Below are 27,808 nucleotides of genomic sequence, written 5' to 3'. Positions count from 1 at the left end.
CCGGATCAAAGCGGTTCAAACCAGCTCAAACCGGTTCAAACCGTATCAAACTGGTTCAGACCGGATCAAACCGGATGGAACCGGATCGAACCAGCTCAAACTGGTTCAAACCGGATCAAACCGGTTAAGACCGGATCAAACCGGATGTGACCGGATCAAACCGGATCAAACTGGTTCAATTCGGATCAACCCGGATCAAACGAGCTCAAACTGGATCAAACCGGTTCAAACCGGATCAAACCGGATCAGACCGGATGAAACCGGTTCAGACCGGATCAATCCGGATGGGACCGGATCAAACCAGATCAAACCGGTTCAAACCGGATGGAACCGGATCAAAACGGTTCAGACAGGATCAAACCGGAATGGACCTGATGAAACCGGATCAGACCGGATGAGACCGTGTAAAACTGGATTAGACCGGATGAAACCGGATCAGACCGGATCAGACCGGATCAGACCGGATCAGACCAGATGAAACCGGATCAGACCGGATCATCAGACCGGATCAGACCGGATGAAACCGGATCAGACCGGATCAGACCGTGTAAAACCGGATTAGACCGGATGAAACCGGATGAAACCGGATCAGACCGGATGAGACTGGATGAAGCCGGATCGGACCGGATCAGACCGGATGAAACCGGATCAGACCGGATCGGACCAGATGAAACCGGATGAAACCGGATCAGACCGGATCGGACCGGATGAAACCAGATGAAACCGGATCAGACCGGATAAGACCAGATGAAACCAGATGGAACCGGATTAAACCGGATCAAACCGGATGGAACCGGATGGAACCTGATCCCACCAGATAAAACCGGATCAGACCGGATAAGACCAGATGAAACCAGATGGAACCGTATTAAACCGGATCAAACCAGATCGAACCGGATGGAACCTGATCACACCGGATCAAACCGGATCAGATGAAACCGGATCGAACCGGATCAGACTGGATGAAACCGGATCAGACCGGATCAGACTGGATGAAACCGGATCAAACCGGATGGAACCGGATGGAACCGGAAGAAACCGGATCAAACCGGATGAAACCGGATCAGACCGGATAAGACCGGATGAAACCGGATGGAACCGGATAAGACCGGATGAAACCGGATGGAACCGGATGGAAGCCGATCAGACCGGATCAAGCCGGATCAGACCGGATGAAACCGGATCAAACCGGATGAGACCGGATGAAACCGGATCAAACTGGATGGAACCGGATGAAACCGGATGGAACCGGATCAAACCGGATGGAACCGGATGAAACCGGATGGAACCGGATCAGACCGGATGAAACCAGATCAGACCGGATGAAACCGGATTAGATCGGGTCAAACCGGACCAGACCGGATCAGACCGGATCAAACCAGATCAGACCAGACCAGACCGGACCAGACCGGACCAGACCGGACCAGACCAAAACCGGACCAGACCAAACCAGAACAGACCAGAACAGACTAGACCAGACCAGACCAGACCAGACCAGAGCAAAACAGACCAGATTAGATCAGAACAGACTGGACTAAACCAGATCAGACCAGAGCAGACTATACCAGACCAGATCATGCCAAACTAGACTAGACCAGACCAGACCAGGCTAGATCAGACCAGACCATACTAAATCATATTAGACCAGACTAGAGTCCCTTCTACTTAGCTCTTAGGGCCTGTGATAAGGTGCAGGACCCAGGGCAAAATCAGACCCTAAAAACAGCCTACTCAAGAGGTCAGTTCTCCATAACATGATTGTTACACATTGCATGCCTGTATCAAAACATCTCAGGTACTCCATAAATACGTACACCTACATTGTACCCACAAACATGAAAACTAAAAAATTCTTTTAAAAATTAAAATAAATTAAATAAAACAAGAGATTGGTAGAACACCAACAAATAAGAGGTCAGAACCCCTAGTCCAAAGCCACAAATGGATTCCTCCCATAATGTGTTTCATTTGGCCCACATAATGTTGTCATCATCATCATCATCATTATTGAACTATTGCTAATATTTACAAATTAGATTTTACCCCCAAATCTAATTTTCTAACTTCTCTAGAAACAGGAAGCCCTGGAAAAACTGAGCCCACATTTCCCCATGACAAGCATCGGCCTCAGCTGGGCAGCTGCTGCCCCTCGGCAGGCCACACTCTCCATTTCAGCCTAGCCCCCGCTGTTCCCTGCTGTCTGGAACCAGCTTGCTTCACTGGTCCCCACCAGCCCCTGTGGGCATGTGACGTGGGGCTTCCTGCTGAAGTCAAAAGATGGATGAGAGACCCAGTAGTTCTGCAACTTCCCACTCATCATTTCAACTGCCTCTGGAAACACTCACATGTGGACCAATCCAGGTGGAACATGAGGCACCTGTGAAAATGCGAGTTGCAGGAGAAGGTGTGAACCCAGAATCCAGCCTCAAAGGCATCGGGAAAAAGCCCAGGAGCCAGGGATGGCCCAGGGTCTCCACTCCACTTGCCTCTGCTTGGGCGCACCTCTTGTGGACACATTCACCTGCCTCAAAGGCACAAAGCCAGGTCATCTCCCTGCAGGGAACCCCTTCCTCTCCTGTCACTGTCCAGAGTCATCCTTTCTCCACCTCTGGCTGAGCAGGCCTGGGAGGTAGGAGTGCATGGGGTGACATGGGGCTTTCTCCACCCAGTGCACTCTGTGCAGAAGGCCCACAGACAACTGTCACTTCATCAAAAGCCTCACACCTCTCCTTCCATGGACTCAGCACCATTTTCTCCCACAAACAGTCTTTGCTAACCTGAGACCCTAGGCAGGCAGTGGCACAGGACCCTCCCCTCCTGGAAGGTGGAGGCTGCTGTTATTAGTGTGCCAGGGACTCTTCTGCTGGAAAGGGTGCCAGGTCCTGTTGGCTCGAGCCCAAGCCTCCTGACCCCAGACCCCTCCCAAATGAAGTCCCCTCACCCACCAGCTGACAGCCTGTGGGTCAACAGAAGGTTTGAGAATTATCCCCTGACAGCACTTCAGCTTCATAGCCACCATTACAGAGCAATGGGGAGAGCCTCCCTGTGCACGGATTTCATAACCAGTCATTGGGTTAGAGCAAATCAGTGGTTTAAATATTTGGCCCTGCTGGCACTGGGAAGTGTGTGTGTCCATGGAAAGCTCCATGGTAAACCCACAAAGGCTGTGGGGACCACGCAGAGAATGCTTTGCTGCTGAGGGCTGCTAACTGGGGAGCGGAAAAGCCTGACCTGCCTGAGGAGGGCCCTAGCATTTTCTGACCTGCACCTGAACCCACAAATGACCACCCAGCATGGGTGAGAGGCCACCTGGCACAGTACCCTCACGTGTGGCCAGTGTCTGAGGGTTCAGGGCAAAGCGGGCACAGGACTGTGGGTGGGATGGCTGGGCAGCAGCCACCTACATAAGAAAAAAAGCGAAAGAAAATTCATCATTTCCATCAGGCAGTGGTCAGGCCAGTTGAGTTTAGTGAATAAAAGAAGATTTTTACCTTAAGCATCAATGTTTGTGTTTCTTTCAACACTCTCCTATATTGTGGTTTAAATTACATTGCTTTTTCAAAAGCTGTAATGATTGAATTAGTCAGTGTCATTTTGTTTGCATGTGACAGAATCCCCACTTGAACTTGCTCAGGAAAGAGGATGGCTGTTAGACTGAGGACATTATGCTGAGTGCAATGAGGCAGCCTCCAAAGGACAAACAATGCCCAGCTCCACCGTACGAAGCACTAGCGTAGCCAAACTCACAGGGACACACAGTGGAAGAGTGGGTGCCAGGGGCTGGGAAGAGGGCATGGGGAGTTTAATGGGGACAGAATTTCAGGTCTGCAAGATGAAAAGAGTTATGGAGCTAAACGGTGGTGATGTTTGCACAACAGCGTGAGTGCACTGAGTGCCACTGAACTGCGCACTTAAAAATTAAGATGGTGAATTTTATGTTATATGTATTTTGTGATACTTTTTTTTTTGAGACTAAGTCTTGCTCTATTTGAAAAATTGTCTTTTGTTATTGACTTGCAGGAGTTATTTATATATTTTGGATAAGTAGACCTTTGTCAGATATATACGATTTGCAAATATTTTATTCTATTATGTGGGTTGTCTTTTCATTTTCTTGATAGTGTCCTTTTGTTACAGGAAAGAGGTCCCAATCCAGACCCCAAGAGAGGGTTCTTGGATCTCACACAAGAAAGAATTCAGGGCGAGTCCATAAAGTGAAAGCAAGTTTATGAAGAAAGTAAAGGAATGAGAGAATGGCTACCCCATAGACAGAGCAGTGCCAAGGGCTGCTGGTTGCCCATTTTTATGGTTATTTCTTCATGATATGCTAAACAAGTGGTGGATTATTCATGCATCCCCTTTTTAGACGATATAGGGTAACTTACTGACGTTGCCATGGCATTCGTAAACTGTCATGGCACTGGTGGGAGTGTAGCAGTGAGGACAACCAGAGTTCACTCTCGTGGCCATCTTGGTTTTGGTGGGTTTTAGCCCACTTCTTTACGGCAAGCTGTTTTATCAGTAAGATCTTTATAACCTGTATCTTGTGCTAATCTCCTATCTCATCCTGTGACTTGGAATGCCTAACTGTCTAAGAATGTAGCCCAGTAGGTTGCTCAGCCTTATTTTACCCAGCCCCTACTCCAGATGAAGTTGCTCTGGTTCGAATGCCTCTGACATTTTGAAGTACAAAAGTTTTTAGCTTTGGTGAATGCAATTTATGAGTTTTTTTCCTTTGTTGCTTGTGCCTTTAGTTTCATGTCTAAGAAACTATTACCTAATTCAAGTTCACAAATATTTACTCCTACATTTTCTTCTAAGGGTTTTTTTTTTTTTTTTTTTTTTTGAGAGGGAGTCTCGCTCTGTCGCCCAGGCTGGAGTGCAGTGGCGCAATCTCGGTTCACTGCAAGCTCCGCCTCCCGGGTTCATGCCGTTCTCCTGCCTCAGCCTCCCGAGTAGCTGGGACTACAGGCACCCACCACCACGCCCTGCTAATCTTTTGTATTTTTGGTAGAGACGGGGCTTCACCATGTTGGTCAGGCTGGTCTCTATCACCTGACCTCATGATCCGCCCTCCTCGGCCTCCCAAAGTGCTGAGATTACAGGCGTGAGCCACTGTGCCTGGCCTTCTAAAGATTTTATAGTTTTAGTTCTTACATTTAGGTCGTTGATCCATATTTAATTTTTGCATATGGTGTGAGGTAGGAAGCATATAATTTTAATTTCTGCTTAGCCTGATGATAATCATGTGACCCTTTGTAAGTTTTTGCACCTAAGTCTCAATTTCCTTATTTGTAAAGTGAGAATAACAAATGGTAGCTAAATCATAAGGTTACAGTGAAGATAGAAAATTTACGTAGAGCATTTATCACAGTGCTTGAAGCATCCTAACTGCTCAATAAATGCGGTCGGTGTTGCAGTTATAACATGAGCGATGAATGCATGCTTCTGCAGTGGAGCTCCAGAAAGACGGGCAGCATTTCTGAGAAGGTAAACGGGAGGAAGCAGGCTAGCTTAGTCCACTTAGAGAAGCAGGTCTGGGATTGTTGTGAGAGTCTCTGCCCTAGGTAGACCACTGCCTCGTGATCACCTCTAGGGATTGGTAAAAATTGGAATTCTCGGGCCCCATCAGAACTACTGAAAACAGCCTCCTGTGAGCACTGGGCTCGCAGTGGTTGGAGTGACGGCGGTCGCGCCGTCAGCGCCGCCTTGGGCCTGCGGGAGGCGCCCGAGAGACAGGGGCGACCACGGCGGCTGCGCAGAGTCCTCTCTAGGCCGACTACCCCACCAGCGGGATCCGCTTGGCTCAGCTGACAGCTCCCGAGAACGGAAGAGGCGGTGCGCCGGTTGAGCAGGGAATTGCTAGGCCTGGTCGGCTGGCGGCGGTGAGTGGGCCCCGGGCAAGGGCGGAGGGCGGAACTTTGGAGCTTGGCACTGCCGGGTGGCCGGAAGGTACGGTGGGGACAGCTCTCTGGGCGCGCGAGGCAGAAAAGGGGACCGGGCCAGGACTGTACAGTGGGCCTCAGTCGCTCAAACCCGGGACCGGGCGTCCGCAGCCCAGCTGGCCGGGACTCCCTTCCGGACGCTCCTGAGGAGGAAGAGTAAAGTGTGGGCCCTGCTTCTTTGGGAGGCCCCAGGCTGGCCAGCAGCTCACACGCCCGGATAGCGCCCTCTGATCCCAGCGCTGGGGCGGATAGCTAGCCTTGGACTTGCCCCTGTTTTGGGGTAGTCGCCCAAACGACTCCGCACGCCGGGTGGCGAGCTGAACCCAGACCAGGACACCCGAAGACCAAATGGATAGAATGAGAAGGAAATGGGGGTAGCAACCAGAATTGAGGTACTGGATTCCAAGTGACAGCTTCACAAGCTGAAATCTAGTAGGGTAGGTCATGAGGAACTGTTGAAACACTGCTTGGAGTAGAAGTTGCTAGCCCTGACTGCATATTGGAATCACCTGGAGAACTTGGACAACTACTGAGGCCTGAATTAATTGTTCTGGGTGTGGCCTGGGTATTCAGATTTTAAAAAACAGCTCCTTAGAAGATTCTAATGTGCAGTCAGATGGAGAACACTAACCTAAAACCATAAACTGCATAAATGAATCTCTCATCCCATTTGCAAATGTTTTAACAGGAAGAAACAAAAAGCTTAATTAGCACCATATATTCCCACCTAGTAAAATTGTTTAAGATTAAATAAGACAATGTGAAAGGACCTAATACTGTACGTAGTAGGTGCTCAATAAATGTAAATTGATTCTGAATCTCATTCTTATTGGGGAGTTACACATCCGAGAATCTGTAACTTTTTAATTATGGTTTTGTATATGGTATTTTTGCATATAATTTTAGGGTGTTGATAGGATTCTCCATAACCCATCTGAGACCATACTCCCTTTTCCCCTCACCCCAGTGAAGAAGCCTAGCTCTAAAGCGTTTAGAATAAAACTTAAAAGTTTCTGTTTGTGTATTCTTGTTTTGTTTAAGTATTTTTCTGTTATCAAAATTAACCATGAGTGCCACTGGTGGTATTAATTCATGAACAAGAGAGGAAAAACTGGAGGGGGATGGCAAATGAAGGAATACAAAAAGCAGAAGAGGAAAGGAGAAAAAACAAAACAAGAAACTGAAGAGGCCGTTTGTTATGGGGCATGGTGTCCTGTCCTCTCATATGACCTTGGTGTTCCTCCTTACCTCCTCCCATGGCTGAGGGCAGACAGATAAAAAGTCCTCAGTCATTGCTGGGCACATGCAAATACTCCTTTAACCACATGGCTCAGTCAGTCTGCCCTAGGAGAGTAACATGCACCTGTAGATTAGGATTGGCTGTATGTTAGGATATGTTTGACTTAAGTGGTGATCATGGAAATTCAGAATTTTAATTTGGAGAGGGTCCTAACACCATCTTTTGTATTTCTTTTCTGCAGATGGCAGGATTTTCATAGTATATGTAGTATGAGTTCCACATCTTGGCCTCTTATCCAGCTTCAGCAGTCTCAGCTCCACCAGTTAGAGAATAAATGGGATTTGCACGAACTCCACTCTGAGCTGAAATACAGACTGTGGTGTTAATATTCTTTTCTTCTGGTTGTTATTAACAGGTACTAACTGACCTCAAGTAGAACATGTAATTGTGTCTTTTAGGGAGGCAACTTAAGCAGAGCCATGAACTAACGTCTCCTAGAAAAAGTGTTTTTTGAAATGAAATCATCTTAAATTTCACAGTATGACCTTTTAGAATGTAAAAAAATCCTAACTTTTTAATTATGTACATTTTAATTAAAAATATTTTAGTTGTGAGGGAGGATATTTGCAAATGCAATTGTTGTTCAGTATTTTAATTGACAGAATGGTAGTTTTGTTTTATTAAAATGATTTTTGTAAATTCTCATTGCTTATTTTTTCCACATTTAAATTATCTGAAATTGCTGTATCTTTCAGTTGACGCTATTTTAAAAAACATTGATTCATACTTTATTTATTTTTATTTATTTATTTATTTATTTTTTTGAGACGGAGTCTCACTCTGTAGCCCAGGCTGAAGTGCAGTGGCCGGATCTCAGCTCACTACAAGCTCCGCCTCCCAGGTTCACGCCATTCTCCTGCCTCAGCCTCCCGAGTAGCTGGGACTACAGGCGCCTGCCACCTCGCCTGGCTAGTTTTTTTTGTATTTTTTAGTAGAAACGGGGTTTCACCGTGTTAGCCAGGATGATCTCGATCTCCTGACCTCGTGATCCACCCGTCTTGGCCTCCCAAAGTGCTGGGATTACAGGCTTGAGCCACCGCGGCCGGCCCCATACTTTATTTTTTGAGACAAGGTCTTGCTCTGTCACCCAGGCTGGAGTGCAGTGATGCAGACATGGCTCACTGCAGCCTCAGCATCCAAGGCTCAAGCGATCCTCCTACCACAGTCTCCTAAGTAGCTGGGACTACAAGCACACACCACCATACCTGGCTAATTTTTTATAGAGACAGGATCTTGTATGTTGCCATGGCTGATCTCAAACTGCTGGCCTCAAGCGATCCTCCTGCCTTGGCCTCTCAAAGTGCTGGGATTACAGGCATGAACCTCCACACCCAGCCAGTTCATACTTTAATAGTAGCTAATTTCTTTCTTTCTTTCTCTTTCTTTTTCTTTCTTCCCTCCCTCCCTCCCTCCCTCCCTCTCTTCCTCCCTTCCTCCCTTCCTCCCTTCCTTCCTTCCTTCCTTCCTGTCTCTGTCACCCAGGCTGGAATGCAGTGGCGCAGTCTCAGCTCACTGCAGCCTCCGCCTGCTGAGTTCTAGTGATTCTCAGTTCTCGTGCCTCAGCTACCAAGTGGTTGGGAATGCGTGCACCACCACCCCCAGCTCATTTTTGTATTTTTAGTAGAGATGGAGTTTTGCTGTGTTGGCCAGGCTAGTCTTGAACTCCTGGCCTCAAGTGATCTGCCTGCCTTGCTCTCCCAAAGTGCTGGGATTAAACGCTTGAGCCACTGTGCCTGGGCCTTGCAGCTAAATTCTTAGTATTACCTAAAATAATGGTAAATCTTTCTTAAAATTATTATCTTTTAAGTATTCTTAAGTCATAATGGTAAATCTTAAAATTGATGACTGCTTGGATTTGACAAAATCTGTTATTTCAAAAATTTAATATTGTTTTGCTGCTTGCTCAGTTATCTAATTTTCTTGTATAGTATCTATGCCTGTAACATCCTCAAGCACAGTTTTCTCAACTGGAAGCAATTTTGCCTCCAACCCCCATCCTGTCCCAGGACTTTCGGTGCTACTTGGAGATTTTTTTTTTTTTTTTTGAGACAGGGTCTCACTTTGTCACCCAGGCTGGAGTACAGTGGTGCTATCATGGCTCACTGCAGCCTTGACCTCCCAGGGGTGATTTGCCTGCCTCGGCCTAGCAAAGTGTTGGGATTACAGGCGTGAGCCACTGCACCTGGCAAATTAACTTATTTTAAGAAAGCAGTGTAATACACTTTGACTACTTTTGCGAGCCAGGCACTTTGCTAGGTTCAGTGGACAAGTCAAAGTAAACTTGTGATTTGTCCTTTTCAAAGAAAATTTTCAAATTGTGCTTTCTTCCCTCTAATTCAATCATAAAATATCTAACTGATAAGGTCAGAAATTAGAAGTACCACAACCATCCTTTTTGAAAAAGACTGTTAATATTACAAAACGAATGGAATGCCAGATATGGCTGTCATTTTTGGTTTGGGAGGAAAGTGAGAATATCGAGTAATTCTTTGCAGTTATTGGTGAGGAACTTTTTTTAAAGTGCCATTAAACTTTTCCCACCTCTGTGCATTTTCTTTTCTTTTTTTTTTTTTTTTTTTTTTTTTTATGACGGAGTTTCATTCTTGTCACCCAGGCTGGAGTACAGTGGTACTATGTTGGCTCACTGCAGTCTCCACCTCCCGGTTCAAGCCATTCTCCTGCCTCAGCCTCCCAAGCAGCTGGGATTACAGGCACCTGCCACCATGCCCGGCTAAGTTTTGTATTTTTAGTAGAGATGGGGGGTCGCCACGTTGGCCAGGCTAGTCTCGAACTCCTGAGCTCAGGTGATCTGCCCGCCTTGGCCTCCCAAAGTGTTGGGATTACAGGCGTGAGCCACTGTACCTGGCCACCCTCTGTGCATTTTCTGTTCTTAACTGATTTTAATGTTTTCAGGTCCCCAGAAAATTAAATGTCGTCAGAAGACCGAGAAGCTCAGGAGGATGAATTGCTGGCCCTGGCTAGTATTTATGATGGAGATGAATTTAGAAAAGCAGAGTCTGTCCAAGGTGGAGAAACCAGGATCTATTTGGATTTGCCACAGAATTTCAAGATATTTGTGAGCGGTTAGTTAATCATATTTTCTTAAACAGATTTTTCTAAATATTATTCTTTATTTCTTAGTGTACCTTAAACTATTTGTCATTTCGTGTTTATAGGCATTAGTGATAGGTGGTAGTATTACAGATTTAATGCATATTTCTGTTTTAAATGAAAATTGCAATGAGGGGCAAACAGTTTTCAATTTGATTCTACCTTTTTGATCACTGAAGAGGGATATTATCCTGCGTATTTCATATATCCTAGTCTGCTGACCAGCAGTATATCAGCCATGAGTCATTGGCTATTACATAGTGATAATCAAAGAGAAAATTAATGTATGTGAAAACACTTAGAAATTTTCAAGTACAGTGGTGGTTGCTAATACTATTTGGTTTCCAGAATCATTTCAACTGCTATAAACATATGACACATGCTGTTACTCTGTGACCTTTTGCTTCAGAAAAAACAATACTGCTGGTTTTGATACAGACATTTACAGAAGACCTTGATGCACACTTTCTCAAAATGTTTCTACTATAAAGGGATTGAGTAAGGAACGTAAGTGTGGTAATTTAAATGCAGCTTTGGTTGTGAGAGTGTTGTATGCTATATCATATCCTCAAACCTGAGATCATTGTGTTGGCACAAATTTTCCCAGCTGATTCATGGATAGTTGGGACATGCTGGTCTAAGTAGGTCATGTTGTTTAATGGAAATGAACATCCTTTCTCTAGATCATGTCTTTAATCATCTACTATAAACCAAACCACAACAAATCAAACATTGTGTGTTCCTTGGTTATTAGTGTTAGGAATTGTACCCAGAATTGTATACAAGAATAAGTTGTAGTATTTTCATTATACATTTCATGGTGCTGAGTAGATTTTTCAAGGGCTTACAATATTTTTTTTAAGGTGGTGGCTACCAAGTTAAAGTTAGGAAATAGAAAGTGCTTTGGGGGAGGGTTTTTCCCTCAACTAAAGCATTAAGTCTTCCTTGAGCGCTGCTCAACAGTAATGGACACTCAAGTGTTGACCAACTGATCCTTTCTAATCTTTGTTTTTGGTTCAGGCAATTCAAATGAGTGTCTCCAGAATAGTGGCTTTGAATACACCATTTGCTTTCTGCCTCCACTTGTGCTGAACTTTGAACTGCCACCAGATTATCCATCCTCTTCCCCACCTTCATTCACACTTAGTGGCAAATGGCTGTCACCAACTCAGGTTAGACTTGAAACTTAATTTTTCCTATCCATTTTTAGAAACTTAAAAATCATCTTTAATTGAAGACTATCTTAATGATCTTGAATTCAGTGCATGAAAAACAAATGGCTTTGGTTTTGTAATTTTTTTCCCTTGCCTTGGTGAATCCTGATGTTAAGAAATTGAAAATGTTTGGTGTTTTAAAAAGGAATGGCAGTAATTGAAACAATCATGAATTGTAGTAGGAGTAATTTTTAAGCAAGTATATTATTTCTTTTCTTGTTTTGCTATTTTCCCGTTTAATCTGTATTATAATGGAGACTATGAGGTTTTCCTCATTTTCCTTAGATATTGATACTACTTTTTTCTCAGTTTCTTATCCATTCCTTAAATGAAAGATTCCATTGTAATTAGGACTAAAAATTGAGCTAATGTAGTTATAATAAGCAAATTTTCTGAGTAAATACAATAACTGATTTTCTTTGTAAAATCTGTATTAATAACAAATAACAGTCAACTGGTATCACATAGACATAAATGCATACAAGTAAAAATGTGTATAGTTCCTGTAGATACCTCAGTAAAGCTTGAGGCCTTATGTTAAGAGCCTCATTTCCTCTGGGTTATATATACTTTTCTAGTAACAACTTCAACTCTTGATTGAGAAATAAATATGACTTGAAGCTAAATATAAATAATAGAAAGCATTATAGGATAGATAATGAATCAGTAGCAGCTGCTTTTCTAGAAGTCATAATGAAGATTGATAGACTGATGCGTATTAAGACAAAAGCTCAGCCTGTGCAACATGGCGAAACCCAATTTCTACAAAAAATACAAAAATTAGCCAAGTGTGGTGGTGCATCCCTGTAGTCCCAGCTACTTGGGAGGCTGAGGTGGGAGGATCACTTGAGCCTGGGTGGCAAAGATTGCAGTGAGCTGAGATTGACCCACTGCACTCCAGCCTGGGTGACAGAGAGAGACCCTGTCTCAGAAAAGAAGAAAGACAAAAGCTGTCAGAATTGCTGACCTCAAGCAATAGCTCATTAGTTTTTATCTTTGGATCATATAGTTTTCATTCCCCCATCCACCAATCTAATCTTTTCATTGAGAGTACTTTTGCAAACTTGAGCTTATGGCTTAAAAGCAAAATTAAACCTTAAAAAGGATAATATAGGTAGAATAAAAAGGCGTATTACTTTACATTCTAATATCTGTGCCAGAGGCAACAGTTGCAAGACAGTTGATTTGTTCAGGAATATCAAGACTGTTTGGCATTTAGGCCACTGATAGTTGGCTGAATTATTTAGATCTTCATAGTCCTATTTCAGCAGAGAGCTTTTCATACTTTACATCCATGCATGTGCATGCATGCACACACATATGCGCACACACGCACAAAACAGGGCAGATTAACTGGATGTGTGGTTGCAGTTTCAGATTCCAGCTAACCAGCATCTACTTAATGCTGGATTTGGGGGTGGGGGTGTGTGCTGGGGAAGAGAGTTGTTCTATGTGTTGCAGCTAAAATTACAGAATTCTTTATCAAATAAATGTTTATGCATATAATTAACATTTTAATTAGTCTCTTATATTCCTTCTTGGTTCAGTTCTTGTTTGTTGCTGTACCCTGATTCCTTGGCATTATGACTCTCACCTGTTAATAGTGAATTTGACACATAGAGCTGTCATTCCCTGAATTGGGGTGGATAGACAGAAGTGGTTTTAGTTTTCTAAAACCTTGTTCCTTATTCCTCCCCAAATATACTTACACAGTCTCTTGCTCTTTTCCCTGAATTCCCATCCCCCTTCCATTTACATGCATTCCAGCTGCCTTTCTCTCTCTCTCTGTCTCTCTCTCTCTTTTTTTTTTTGTTTTTTTTTTTTTCTGAGATGGAGTCTTGCTCTGTCGCCCAGGCTGGAACACAGGGGCGCAATCTCAGCTCACTGCAACCTCTGCCTAGTGGGTTCAAGTGGTTGTCCTGCCTCAGCCTCCCAAATAGCTGGGAATACAGGCGCCCACCACCACACCCTGCTAATTTTTTGTATTTTTTAGTAGAGACAGGGTTTCACCACGTTGGCTAAGCTGGTTATGAACCCCTGACCTCAGGTGATCCACCCGCCTCGGCCTCCCAGAGTTCTGGGATTACAGGCATGAGCCACCACGCCCGGCCCCAGCTGCCTCTCTTGAGAAGGGACTGGAGAAGAAAAGAGGTTGGAGAATGGCTTCTTCATAGGACTTGGTAGTTCACACAGCACTCAGAGCTTCCCTTTTAGTATTTATCACATTTTACGGATTTTAGCAGATTTCTCAAAAGCATGGTTGATTTATAAGGATATTTATGTAAATGTGAAAAATTATTAGTTGTTCAATCTTAACTCATCAATAAGTATTTAAGGTAGTACCTGTGCAGGGTTTAGTCAGTGGCACTACACAGAGCATAAGAAACAGAAAATCTGGTCCCTTTTCATTTGTCATTTAAATTTACAAAATTTGTTTGCCATCTGGAAGGCCTATTTTTGGATGTTTACCTAAAAAAGAAAAGCTGCTTATAATTCCTGTGCTCTAGTTACAAATATTTTATATTTCTAATGGAAAATCCTCTTATATTTGCCTTTCAAATTGAACAGACCATTTTTAAAGAGGAAAATTCCAAATAATTTAACTTTGGTTGCTTAGCTTAGGAAGTGTAAGCTTTCTCTATGGCTGCCAAACCTTGCTGAGGGCTTGTGATTAGGACTAGGGTCAATGTCAGTCAACTTCCCTCCATTAACCAGGATCTGATATAAGCCCAGATTGCTTAGTTAAAAGCAGCTTGTAAATCTGAACAAGGACTCTGAGGTTGAATTCTGTGAGTGATTGTTTCAGATGAGTTGACATTTTGATAAAACTGAAAGAATTAATTTTAAAACTTAAGTAGTATTTTTAAACAATTCTTTTTCCAACCATTATTCTAGGATACCAACAGGGCTAGGACTCCTAAAGGAAGAAAAATAGTTTAGTTTTAGAACTAGATCTCTTTCTCCTACATGAGATATATGGCAGTACTAAAAGATTAAAGAACAGAAAAAAGTCTTCCATTTCAGTGGCTAAAATGTACAGCTATTTCTCTACCTTGTGGAGTCTTGCTATTTCTCTTGTTCTCATGGTACTTCTTGCTTCTGACTTTGTGTTCTACTTTGGCTCATGTTGCTGAATAGTTTAAGAAGTGCTCCAGTAAGAATGTTTATACTGTTTTGTAGCACAGTGTATCACAGCAGTAAAAAAATAGTGTTAGAATAAGGCCCTAACTTGCAAGTGGAAAAGATTTCTCGGGAAACCAGGAGTTGGCTGCAGCATCATTTTTCCGAACTCACCAACATCTTCATGTGTTTTCTCCTAGCTATCTGCTCTATGCAAGCACTTAGACAACCTATGGGAAGAACACCGTGGCAGTGTGGTCCTGTTTGCCTGGATGCAATTTCTTAAGGAAGAGACCCTAGCATACTTGAATATTGTCTCTCCTTTTGAGCTCAAGATTGGTTCTCAGAAAAAAGTGCAGAGAAGGACAGCTCAAGCCTCTCCCAACACAGAGCTAGATTTTGGAGGAGCTGCTGGATCTGATGTAGACCAAGAGGAAATTGTGGATGAGAGAGCTGTGCAGGATGTGGAATCATTGTCAAATCTGATCCAGGAAATCTTGGACTTTGATCAAGCTCAGCAGATAAAATGCTTTAATAGTAAATTGTTCCTGTGCAATATCTGTTTCTGTGAGAAGCTGGGTAGTGAATGCATGTACTTCTTGGAGTGCAGGCATGTGTACTGCAAAGCCTGTCTGAAGGACTACTTTGAAATCCAGATCAGAGATGGCCAGGTTCAATGCCTCAACTGTCCAGAACCAAAGTGCCCTTCGGTGGCCACTCCTGGTCAGGTAACTGTTTACCCTGCTGATGGTTGCCTCCTAATTCTCTTCCATAAATGGAGATATCATCTCAAGAACTTCCTTGATAGGGCTCATGGGGCAGTCTGAGGCCTTGGAGCCAGCCCACAAGTTGTTTTGCTGTATCTATTAAGAATGCTATGGTCTTAGTCTACTGCTTAAGCAAATGGAATGCTTCCTTTGGCCTTGCAATGGGCAAGGATGAGTGTTAGTTATTAAGTAATTGTGATAATTTACTTTGTATATCTGCTAGGATCCCATAAACCTTGGGGAATCACTAGCTTATCCTTGTGTGAGGTTGGGATCTGAAGGGGATATCTCTTGGAATGATTAACCAACTTTTATAGACTTCAGCATAAGTACAGCCTACTTAGGTTTTGTTGTTGTTGTTGTTGTTGTTGTTGTTTTGTTTGAGACGGAGTCTTGCTGTGTCACCCAGGCTGGAGTGCAGGGCCACGATCTCAGCTCACAGCAGCCTCTGCCTCCCGGGTTCAAGTGATTTCCTGCCTCCGCCTCCCAAGTAGCTGGAATGGTTAATTTTTTTTGTATTTTTAGTAGAGACAGGGTTTCACCATGTTGGCAGGCTGGTCTTGAACTCCTGACCTCAAGTGATCCTCCCACTTCGGTCTCCCAAAGTGTTGGGATTACAGGTGTGAGCCACTGCGCCCAGCCAGTTTTTTGTTTTCTTATTAAAGCATAATTTTACTTAAAATAAACTACACATTTAAAGCATACAAGGCTAGCATGGTAGCTTATACCTGTAATCCCAGCACTTTGGGAGGCCAAGATAGGAGGATCACTTGAGGCTAGGGGTTTAAAACCAGCCTGTGCAAAATAGCATGACTCCATGTCTGAAAAAAAAAAAAAATCAGGCATGATAGCAAGTGCCTGTTGTCCTAGCTACTAGGGAAGCTGAGGCGGAGAATCACTTGAGCCCAGGAGTTCAAGGCTGCAGTGAGCTGTGATTGCACCACTGCACTCCAGTCTGGACGACAGAGTAAGACCCTATCTCTAAAGAAATAAAACTAAAATATAAAATGAATTGTACACTTTGCTTAGTTTTAACAAATATGTAGACCATAATTGCCATCTGAGTCAAAATATACTTGGTTTGATTTTAAAGTGAAAGAGAGATTTTAATTTATGTGCCCATCTGGTTTACACTAGCATCCTAAGAATCTCCTCAGGTTCAGAACTGGTTGTGGAATCATCAAACCTATGGTGTTTTGTATTTCCCTCCAGGTCAAAGAGCTAGTGGAAGCAGAGTTATTTGCCCGTTATGACCGCCTTCTCCTCCAGTCCACCTTGGACCTGATGGCAGATGTAGTGTACTGCCCCCGGCCATGCTGCCAGCTGCCTGTGATGCAGGAGCCTGGCTGCACCATGGGTATCTGCTCCAGCTGCAATTTTGCCTTCTGTACTTTGTGCAGGTTGACCTACCATGGGGTCTCTCCATGTAAGGTGACTGCAGGTATGTTTTAACTGTGAACCCAAATCCTCTATCCCCAATCTCTCCCTCACATTTCACTTTCCTACCAGTGCCTTATGACTTCATTCTTCAATTTTAGAAGTATTCCTTTAGACGATATTTCTGTGTCAGTGACTATCCCAGGCCCTGGGGCTGTAGTAGTGACCAGAAGAGACAAAATCTCTGCTCTCATGGAACTTACATTCTACTAGGGGAGACAGGAAAACAAAATAAGGATATTAGGTGATGGTAAGTGCTGAAGAGGCAGAAGAAATAAAGCAAGGACAGGATATGAAATGTTCTGAAGGGGAGGGGACTTGGGATTTTAGTTAGGGAAACCAGGGGAGGCCTCACTGGCAAAATGGTTTAAGTAAAGACTTGAAGGAGGTAGGAAAAACCATGCAGATACCAGGGAGGAACATTCCAGGAGAAGAAATGGCATGGCAAATTCTATCTACGAACATGGAATAATGTAGATCCTGGATGGCAAATGCAGGGCATCTAAGCTGCCATTCTTGTCTCCATGGCACATGTGTTTGACCATTTATCAAATGCTTTCTCCTTGAGCCCAGAGAGGCCTCAGAAACTTCCTCAGCATGGCACTTCGGACAACTACCCTCTGATAAAGTAGACACAGGAGTGAAATATGTTTGCCATTTCCAGTCTAGATAAGGAATCATAAATCAGGCCCTTAATGTCGATTTAACTGGACTTTGGTGGCTTAGTCTTTCTCAGACTAACAGTGATAATGATAACAGCTACTTCACAAAATTGCAGCTCGAGCAGACAACAATAATTTCACCGGGTTATTCTAAGGATGAAGGGAACTAATATTGTGCTATTCAAAATTGTTATATTTGTTACAGTGGTCTGTAATGAGATATAGAAATTGAGAGGGTTAGAAACTTTTATAGTGATTTCACATAATTTTATGTCAGTCAAACCTAATAAAAATTTAGACTTTTTTTCATTTTTCTAATAAATTGTTAGCTGACTGGTGGTGCACACTTGTAGTTGTAGCTATTCAGAAGGCTACAGCAGGAGAATCTTTTGAGCCTCGGTTAAGACTAGTTTGGGCAACATAGTGAGACTCTGCCTTTAAAAAAATTAAATCAAACAAACCTGATTATATCTTATAAAAGTGTTGATCCTTGACATATTAGAGAAAAAACTAGGCCTTTACCATAAATAGTTTGAGAAACAGTGAGCTAATCCATGTAAAATGCAGAATGGGGTTGGGCATAGTAGCTCACCTCTGTAATCTTAGCACTTTGGGAGGCCAAGGTAGGTGGATTGCTTGAGTCCAGGAGTTTGACATCATGGCAAAACCCCGTGTCTACAAAAAAATACAAAAACTAACGGGATGTGGTGGTGCACACCTGTAGTCTCAGCCACTCAGGTTGCTGAGGCTGGAGGATCGCTTGACCCCGGGAGGTAGAGGCTGCAGTGAGCCAGATTGCACCACTGCACTCCAGCCTGGGGGACAGAATGGGACCCTATCTCAAAAAAAAAAAAAAAAAGGAAAAAGAAAAATGGTAATTATTAATGCTATTATTATTGTAGTTATTGCTTGCTAATGTTAGCAGACTGTCATTATTTCCAAGAAAGTATCCTGAGAGGAAAGAGTGAGTAGATAATTTCAGTTGCCTCAGGCAGCATCTTGTAGAAGGTAAGGCCAAATGGGATGGAGAAGTTAGCAAAGTATAATATAAGCCTTTACTTTAGACTTCTGTAACCTTTTCATTAAAAGTCGACAGTACATTTCAGGTGTTTCACAGCATTCAGGGATTTAGTAAAATTAGGAATCTCTCCCTCTCTTTGTATGTATATATTATATAAAATATGAAATACCAACAATTTTATTATTTTGAGAAGACTAAAGCAGTATAACCTTTGTCCTTAAGATGCCTAGGAACACAAAAATGCATTGAATGGTTAGAGGAATGAGATTTATATTACTTCACTGCTACATTGAAGTAGAGGTGATGGAGCCGTGGGAATGCACTACACAGGAAGAATTCACAGGTGAAAGCAAAGAATGGAGATAGGATATAGGATTCGGTATCAGAAGATGTCTTTTGCTTTAAAAGGGAGATAGACTTCTGAATAATGTGAGGAAAGTAAACTGATAAAATAAACAGAACATTGTTGGGAAAACTCTTTAATTGTGTTGAAAAATTAAGTAATAGAATTGTGAACAAAAGCCTCTTGTCTGCAAGTAAAGCCTTTGGGATTAGTTACCTGTTCCATTTCAGTTAAATGATAGAGCAGTAGAAGCCAGACTGAAGAGTATCAAGGGAAAACTTTTCAGCACCTATAGCAAAGCATAGTACAGGGTGAGACTTGAGTGGTAAGTTTTATTCACTGATTTTTTTTTTTTTAAACACAGAATTGAAGAGGTAGTCTTTGCTCTTAAGCCAAAGGTGCCTTTGTATTTGGTAGGCCTCTTCATTATCAAACGGTGAATGGTGCCAACTTAGTGGAAAAATCAATGTCTGTTTCAACCTTTGTATCTTCTAGATAAGTCAGTCTTTAACTGCATACTTCTAGTTGCATAAACATACCAACATTAAGAAATCAAAACAAAGGAAAAAAATAACCTATCTTATTCTACCACTTTTAGCAGATACATCTTTTCTAGTTGGGGGATTCCTTTCCATTCATTATCATTTGTGCATGTATAATTTTTACTGGGTTGTAACATAAATATACTTTTTTTCTGGATTCTGTGATGAGTGTTTTAATTGGGTTGTAGCGAACGTAATTATGTTTTTAATAATTGAATATTGCGACATTAAATGGCTCTTTCAAACATAATTATTTCCTTAGAAATTTAATTTTTTTGCCACTGTTACATGCATCTCCATGCATATGACTTTGGATTACTTCCTTATGATAAAGTTCTAGGAATAACATTATTGAATAGTCAAAGATTATAGCCATTTTTAATGATTTTTAGTTAGCATTACAAAGTTATATAAAAGTTAATTTTCCATTTCACTTTCTAGAGAAATTAATGGACTTACGAAATGAATACCTGCAAGCAGATGAGGCTAATAAAAGACTTTTGGATCAAAGGTATGGTAAGAGAGTGATTCAGAAGGCACTGGAAGAGATGGAAAGTAAGGAGTGGCTAGAGAAGAACTCAAAGAGCTGCCCATGTTGTGGAACTCCCATAGAGGTAAATGATTTGGGACAGACTTGGAGGCCATCAGACTTGCAAGCATGCTACGATTACCTTAAGAAGCCTTATTAGTCAATTTTATGACTTACAAAACACATGCTGGTATTATTAAACCTTCCTTACTTGGAAGGTGGAAATTTCACTACTAAATCTTGTTATCGACCTTAAATGTTTGTAGACTTCCCTTTTCAAAGTCTTTTCTTTGTGTCTTTCTTACAGTGACCATTGTTCTTACATTGTATCCATCTCAAAATTGAATGGGTTGTAAGGAGGGCATACTAGAGCTATGGTCACTTCTTACCTCATCTATGTGATTAAAAAAAATCAAATCTGACCTCTCAGAACTATTTATCCTGGAATGCTGCACACCTGTTTAAGATACACTCAGGAATTAATCTGAGTCAAAATAATTACACAACTCTATTGCTTCTTGACAAAAATCTTAATATGTTTTAAAATCAAAATACATCTTTGCATTTGATTCTATTGTTCTAATCTATTATGTCTGAACTGAACATAGTAGTGATACTCCAGTTAAGGAAACTGGCACTATATATAATCACTTTTTTGTTTTTTTGATACTGAGTCTCTCTCTGTTGCCCAGGCTGGAGTGTGGTAGTGCAATATAGGCTAACTACAATCTCTGCCTCCCAGGTTCAAGGAATTTTCATGCCTCAGCCTCCCGAGTAGCTGGGATTACAGATGCCAGCCACCACACCTGGCTAATGTTTGTATTTTTAGTAGAGATGGGGTTTTACCATGTTGGCCAGGCTGGTCTCCAACTCCTGACCTCAAATGACCCACCCACCTTGGCCTCCCAAAGTGCTGGGATTACAGGCATGAGCCACCACACCTGGCCATATAATCACTTTTGACATACCTTAGCCCTATGACAGAGTGGAGGACTTGGTACCAAATATTTACTTGGATTTATGTAAAAATTAAAAACCCACACGTTACATCCAAGTATTTTAATATTAATCTACATGTTCCAGTTATATGTGTGTGATTTTTATCTACTGCTTATCAGAAGAGATTGTGCCAAGTAACTAGTTGTAGTAACACTAGCTATTTTCTGTATTTTAGAGTGCAAAATAGAATTACATAGTCATCAGTGTGTTACATTGATATCTCAACCCTGCATAAGAAAAAGGAGAAGACCAGGACAATGTTGTACTGAATCACTTTGGCATGTGCATGTCTCTTCTGCTCTTACAGCCTTGATATTTTTCTCTTTCTATCCTTCCCACCAGAAATTAGATGGATGTAACAAGATGACATGTACTGGCTGTAAGCAATATTTCTGTTGGATTTGCATGGGTTCTCTCTCTAGAGCAAACCCTTACAAACATTTCAATGACCCTGCTTCACCATGTTTTAACCGGTATGTATACACAGAATTCCTTAGGCTCTCCAGCATTTTTTGGTACTTGATTTGCAGACCACACATCCAGTGTTTTATTTAAGTACTTGGACTTATTTAGAGAATTCTCTTACATGTTTTCCCCCATGAAGGAATTTTTATATTATTTTCTCAAAAATGAGCTTTATAATGAGAATATACACTATCTGGAAGTTTTTATAGTGAAAGTTTTCAAACATACAGAAAATTTGAAAGGATAGGACTATGAATAGTAGAATACCTTCCACCCAAATTAACAATTGATAATACTTTGCCATATTTGTTCCCTTAATATTTTTGCTGAACTACATGAAGTTGGAGTTATGATAATGCTTCAACTAAATATTTCCACGTTTCTCCTAAGATAAGGAAATGCTTCTACGTCATGACAGTACTTTTAAAAAATTTAATGATAGTGGCATACTGTTATCTAGTAAACAAACATTTGAAACTTCCTAATTATTTCTGAAAATATATTTTAAAGCTATTTGATTGAACCAGAATCTAAACAAGTTCAGTCACTGTATTTGGTTCTATCTCTTTAGTTTCTTAATGCAGAAAAGCTTTGGCCCACCTTTTTTGTGTGTGTGTTTTGTGAACATTCACTTTTTTTTTTTTTTTTTTGAGACGGAGTCTCACTCTGTCGCCCAGGCTGGAGTGCAGTGGTGCAATCTCGGCTCACTGCAAGCTCCGCCACCCAGGTTCATGCCATTCTCCTGCCTTAGCCTCCCAAGTAGCTGGGACTACAGGCACCCGCTACCACGCCTGGCTAAGTTTTTTGTATTTTTAGTAGAGACGGGGTTTCACCGTGTTAGGATGATCTCGATCTCCTGACCTTGTGATCCGCCCGTCTCAGCCTCCCAAAGTGCTGGGATTATAAGCGTGAGCCACCGCACCCTGCTGAACATTCACTTTTTGAAGAGTCCAGGCCAGTTGTCTTATATAACGTCTTACCTTCCAGAGTTTTGTTTGTCCATGGTGTCCTTTAGCTAGTTTCTCTATCTTATTTGCTATAAACTGGAAGTTAGGTCTAGACTGAAGTTTGATTAGGTTTAGAATAATATTTTTTATGCTGATACTTCATGAGGAGTGATGTGTATTCCGTATTGGATCACATCAAGAGGTCCATGATGTCCCTCATTAGTGTGGTGCTCAGTTCTACAGTTTGCTTTATTGTAAAGGCAAGTTTTCCATTTTGTTATTAGGAAGTAATCTGTGGGGTGATTCCTTGGCACAGTGTGAATATCTTGTTCTCCAAGAGCTCTCCACTTTCAGCATCAGTTGATGATCTTTGTTAAGAGGTGTCTGTTAAGTAAACACATTGGTATTGTGAAACTATAAGAGAAATTGAAGAAACAAGCCCTGCCATGAACTGTTGGAAATCTAGTGTTGGAAATTGCATAAATTGTACATAACATAAGGAAAGGAAGACAAATTGACAGCTACAAAACATTCTATAAATGGAGGGTGCAAGGACTGTGAAGATAGAATGGAGTGATGAGCATGTAATAGTAATAATAGTGTCTTGAAAGAGTTCAGTTTAAATTGCCTGACTTCCCCAGTCTTAGCTTATTCCATGTATTGTATACGCTGGTGTCTTGAAAGAGTTCAGTTTAAATTGCCTGACTTCCCCAGTCTTAGCTTATTCCATCTATTATATACGCTGAGTATCAGTTTTGTGATACCCATCCTCCCTTATTGTTTATCCTTGGTCCTGGAGAGTTTGTCTGGATTCTAACAGGACTGTTTTGTTTGCTTGTTTTAATTTGGAAAGGAGAGCTTTATTTCTCATAAAGAGTTGAAGCCGGCAAGGTGGCCGTTCTGACAGGTTGGGAAGCATAGCCTTCAGCCGGAAGCTGAAAACAGACACTTTAAGGGTGGGAAGAGGAAGACAGGGATTTATGCTCTACAAGATAGCCAGATACACATATTCAGTAAGCTATAGGAGGAGTCATGAATATTTATGAAAGGAGAAATATGCTGCATGTGCAGTTGAGCTTCATTACCCTTCAGGGGACCCATGTTCAAAAAATGGCACGATCTCTGGGGGAGGTCTCTGATATCAAAAGGTGAAGCAGAGAATACGAAAACCTCAGTACACATCCTCCATAGACTGGCTAGAACCACTCCATGGTCAGTGGTCCATTGACAGGAAGAAATGCTGGTCGGTTTTTGTGCCAAAACTGCAGAAGGGAGGGGCAGCGTTAGGCGGTTGGTTGATATCAGCAGTGGAGCAAGTCTTCCCAGAGGGTTGGTTTGAACCCTTAGGGAAAGAAAGCCTAATGGTGGTCAATGAGGGAGGGGGGTATGACCAGGTGTGTCTGGCCTCCCATCCCGTCATGGCCGGGAACTGTTTTCAAGGTTTCTTTGGGGTTCCCTTGGCCAGGAGAGGGTCTGTTCAGTTGGTTGTGGGCTTAGGGTATCATTTTTATTTCTCATTTTCCCCCTTTTGACTGAGATTTGCCAGAGGCACCATTGATGGTCAAACTTATTTTGTCCCATGTCATTGCTGGAGTGTTGTGGCTAACCTGCCTCGCCTCCATCTAGGCCCTCAGTGGGACCCGTATGGCCAAGGGACTTAAGGCTATAAGACAGCCAATTAAATCTTCTAGGCCAGATGGGAATGGAGCTGGACAGGCACTCATCCACCTTAAACGGGCCGTTCTTTTATTTTTTATTTTTTTGAGATGGAGTCTCGCTCTGTTGCCCAGGCTGGAGTGCAGTGGCGCAATCTCGGCTCACCGCAAGCTCCGCCTCCCGGGTTCACCCCATTCTCCTGCCTCAGCCTCCCATGTAGCTGGGACTACAGGCACCCGCCACCGCACCCAGCTAATTTTTTGTATTTTTAGTAGAGTCGGGGTTTCACCGTGTTAGCCAGGATGGTCTCAATCTCCTCACCTCGTGATCCGCCCGTCTCGGCCTCCGAAAGTGCTGGGATTACAGGCGTGAGCCACCATGCCCAGCCCAAACGGGCCGTTCTTCACCAACTTTAGGGTAGATTGTTCAAAGGGACCCATATTTCAGCCCTCCTCAGTGGAATGATTAAAGGAGAAGAAAAGATATACAAAAATGTTATCATAAGAGTACAGAAAATATTTTTCAGTGAAGGAGAGGCAATTTACATTGTTTCATTCAAGTGTGTAGAAATGTACCTTTTTTAATGCTTCCAGGCTGTTTTATGCTGTGGATGTTGACGACGATATTTGGGAAGATGAGGTTGAAGACTAATTAACTACTGCTCAAGATATGGAAGTGGATTGTTTTTCCCTAATCTTTCGTCAAGTACACAAAGTAACTTTGCGGGATATTTAGGGTACTACTCATTCACTCTTCCTGTGTAGAAGATATGGAAGAACAAAGTTTATATTTTCATGTGGTACTACTGAAGAAGGTGCATTCATACATTTTAAAATGTAAGTTGAGAAAAATAAGCCAAAGGTTCAGAAAATGAAACTACAGAATATTAAATATTATAATGTGATAATGTGCCCAAAGCTCTGAATAGTAAAAAATTAAATATTTATTTTCTTCCCCAAGCTTTAGGTAAGGAGAAGAGGGGTCAAGAGTTAAACTTAGAGACCCTTTGTCTCTGAGAAGCATCCCTCTAAGACATTCTGTTGGAGCTCCCTCAGTACTACTATTCCTTACAACTGGAGTGGGTAGAAGCCTTTTGAAAATTATACTGAGAACCTGATCTCATTTACTCCATGTTAATCATATTCCTACCAACCTAAATTTCTGCCAACTCAGTTCTCTTTGGAGGAAGCCCTTTACTCTGTAACTGACTGGATGGTCCAGTGTCATTTTGATCTGCTTTTCAGAATGGAAATTTATAATAATTTAAATATATGTTTTAATACCACAAACACTGTGGGGCACTTGATATTTATTAGTGGTGTATATGATCCACTGGTTGCAGGCCAAATCTAGAATTTAGTGATACTGGCTCAGAAGAATTTAAGTTCTATTCAACTTTCCTAGGAGTTAGAACCTAGATTCAAAATGACTTGTCTTTGCTACTTTTGTTCCACATTCTCTCTCTTTACCTTTGCCCTACCTTCTGTTTGTAAGGACGATTTTAGTATTAATTCCAGGAACACATGTTTTTATTTCCTCTGCTGGAATAGGAGAAAGCTTAATATATTCCCAAGCTGAATGTTCTTGAATTATCTGCATTCACCACTGTATATGCATATAGTGACAGTATAACCTGTCTATACCACGGTAGTTCCAGTCCTAACTTTCTGAATTATTCTTAAAGATCTTCTCTAACAAGCTATGGGAATTTGGCTTCATACTCTTTTTTTTGCAACAGCATTGTTCTGGGTGATAATTTTGAATTGATACCTGTTCTTTTTTTCGGGTTTTGTTGGCTTTTTGAAAAATTGTCTTTTCTTATCATTGGTGGGTGGCTTGGTAGCAAAATAACATTTTTTTGGAAAAGAGGACAGAAAAATTGAACTGCAGCTTGAGAACATATTCTTTTTTTCCTACTTCGTCATTGAAAATTGAGGAATCACTTTTAACTGTTTTAGGTGTGTGTGTCCAGAGTGAGCAAGGACTATGTTTTTGGATTGTCAAAGAGGATGCTTAATTTTAAAATAAAAATAAATTTAAAAATCATCTTATAATTAGAACAGAGTTGCTGCTATTTGTTCTGTCACCAAGGCAACTAATCACATTTTAAAACTGTTCGGCATATAACATATTCTTAAAGTAAGAAGAAAAAGGTCACAGAATAGCATCTCTTTTACCTGGGCTTATGACTGAGCTTAGGTTTTAGGGCCCATATTTTGTTTAAACCAGATAGTTTAATGGTCTTCGATTCAGGACATTTTGTGTAAAAATTGAGGTTAATTTAAAGAATAAATTAAAGATAAGAAATGGAAATTAAAATGATTTGTTCTATAATATATACCTGAGAAGAGTGATTTCTGTGATCAAAAGGAGTTCAATTCAGATTTATTTAGAAAAAACTACTCAGAAGCTCTGTAGTTCATGAGCTACTTGATATTTTCTAGAGATCATTTTATGTTAAGCTGTTGTACATTGTTGATGATGTCATGGAAGTAGGAAAGAAGCCTTTATAATAGAGTTTTATGAAAGAAATGGGAGCCTTTTTTTCCCATTTATGATATTAAAAACAACACAGGTATTTGGTGTTTAGTCTTAAAAATTTGTTTGGTCACCTTAGTGATTCTTACGTGCAAAGTCTTCATCACTCAATTTTAACAAAGAAAATAGGGCTTATAAAGTTATACTTTTGAAGCATGAGTTATGAGCTAATTTTAAGATGGTATAGTTTTGGTAGAGTACTTTTGTCTCAGTAAAATGAAAGATTTGGGTAACTCCCCAAATGCCCTGTAAAACAAATAGGTTTATGGAAGGTTGCAGTGTCAGCAAAATATATGACAGAATAAAGAGTTTTGTACCTGCGTTAATTTCATGAAAGCCTTTTTTACGAGTGGGTTGAGATTTGCCATAAATTAGTATGAAGCTCATGGGTCTTTTTTCTTTTTGAGACAAGGTCTCACTCTGTCACCCAGGCTGGAGTGCAGTGGTGCGATCATAGCTCACTGTAGCCTTGATCTCCTGGTCTCAAGCAATCCTCCCACCTCAGCCTCCTGAGTAGCTGGGACTACAGGCACATACTACCATAGGCAGCTTTTTTTTTTTTTTTTTTGTAGTAGAAATGAGGTCTTGCTATATAGCCCAGGCTGTGAACTCCTGAGCTCAAGTGATCCTCCTGCCTCAGCCTTCCAAAGTGTTGGGATTACAGGCATGAGCCACAGTGCCTGGCCTCCTGGGTGTTTTTTGGGGAGTTTGAATAGTCAGTGTCTCTTCATTTTTATATAAAAGGTTTGGGTCTAGAGCTGATAAACGAAAATAAGCTATCAAATAACTTATTTATTTATTTATTTATTTGAGATGGAGTCTCATTCTGTTGCCCAGGCTGGAGTGCAGTGTCACGATCTCAGCTCACCTCTACCTCCACCTCCCAGGTTCAAGTGATTCTCCTGCCTCAGCCTCCCAAGTAGCTGGGACTACAGGCGTGCGCCACCATGCCCCACTATTTTTTTTGTATTTTTAGTAGAGATGGGGTTTCACCATGTTGGCTAGGCTGGTCTTCAACTCCTGACCTAATGATCCACCCACCTCGGCCTCCCAAAGTGCTGGGGTTACAGGCGTGAACCACCGTGCCTGGCCATAACTTTTTTTTTTTAAATCACAATAGAAGCTCTGTGACATTTTAAGCTTGTGATCAAACTAACTTAAGGGCCTGCCTTTGTCAATTGAGATGCATCTTGTTTCATCCATTTTTCTTTT

At 41.8% G+C, this 27,808-nt stretch overlaps 2 protein-coding genes across 9 annotated transcripts in view; both read left to right on the top strand.

Moving 5' to 3' along the window:
* The window catches only part of NDFIP1 (Nedd4 family interacting protein 1), a 431,644-nt gene that overhangs the window by 235,604 nt on the left and 168,232 nt on the right, over positions 1-27,808 (top strand). The gene's annotated exons all lie outside the window — the stretch shown is intronic.
* RNF14 (ring finger protein 14) lies at positions 5,791-26,118 on the top strand. 8 transcript variants are annotated; one of them, XM_050794925.1, is made up of 9 exons: positions 5,791-5,885; positions 7,427-7,600; positions 10,159-10,328; positions 11,377-11,528; positions 14,891-15,418; positions 16,670-16,898; positions 19,904-20,076; positions 21,333-21,463; positions 24,652-26,118. In XM_050794925.1, the coding sequence occupies exons 3-9, from the start codon at positions 10,175-10,177 to the stop codon at positions 24,707-24,709; spliced, it is 1,425 nt and encodes a 474-aa protein (XP_050650882.1). In that variant the 5' UTR covers positions 5,791-5,885; positions 7,427-7,600; positions 10,159-10,174; the 3' UTR covers positions 24,710-26,118. The 8 variants fall into 8 exon arrangements, with proteins under 8 accessions (XP_050650882.1, XP_050650883.1, XP_050650886.1 ...); XM_050794929.1 differs by having other exon boundaries at positions 5,827-5,952; XM_050794927.1 differs by lacking the exon at positions 5,791-5,885 and adding an exon at positions 5,919-6,337.

Source organism: Macaca thibetana, chromosome 6, assembly GCF_024542745.1.
Source record: "Macaca thibetana thibetana isolate TM-01 chromosome 6, ASM2454274v1, whole genome shotgun sequence".
Taxonomy (NCBI): Eukaryota; Metazoa; Chordata; class Mammalia; order Primates; family Cercopithecidae; genus Macaca; species Macaca thibetana.
Note: the sequence above shows the minus strand (reverse complement) of the source record. Positions and strands in the feature narration are given on the sequence as shown.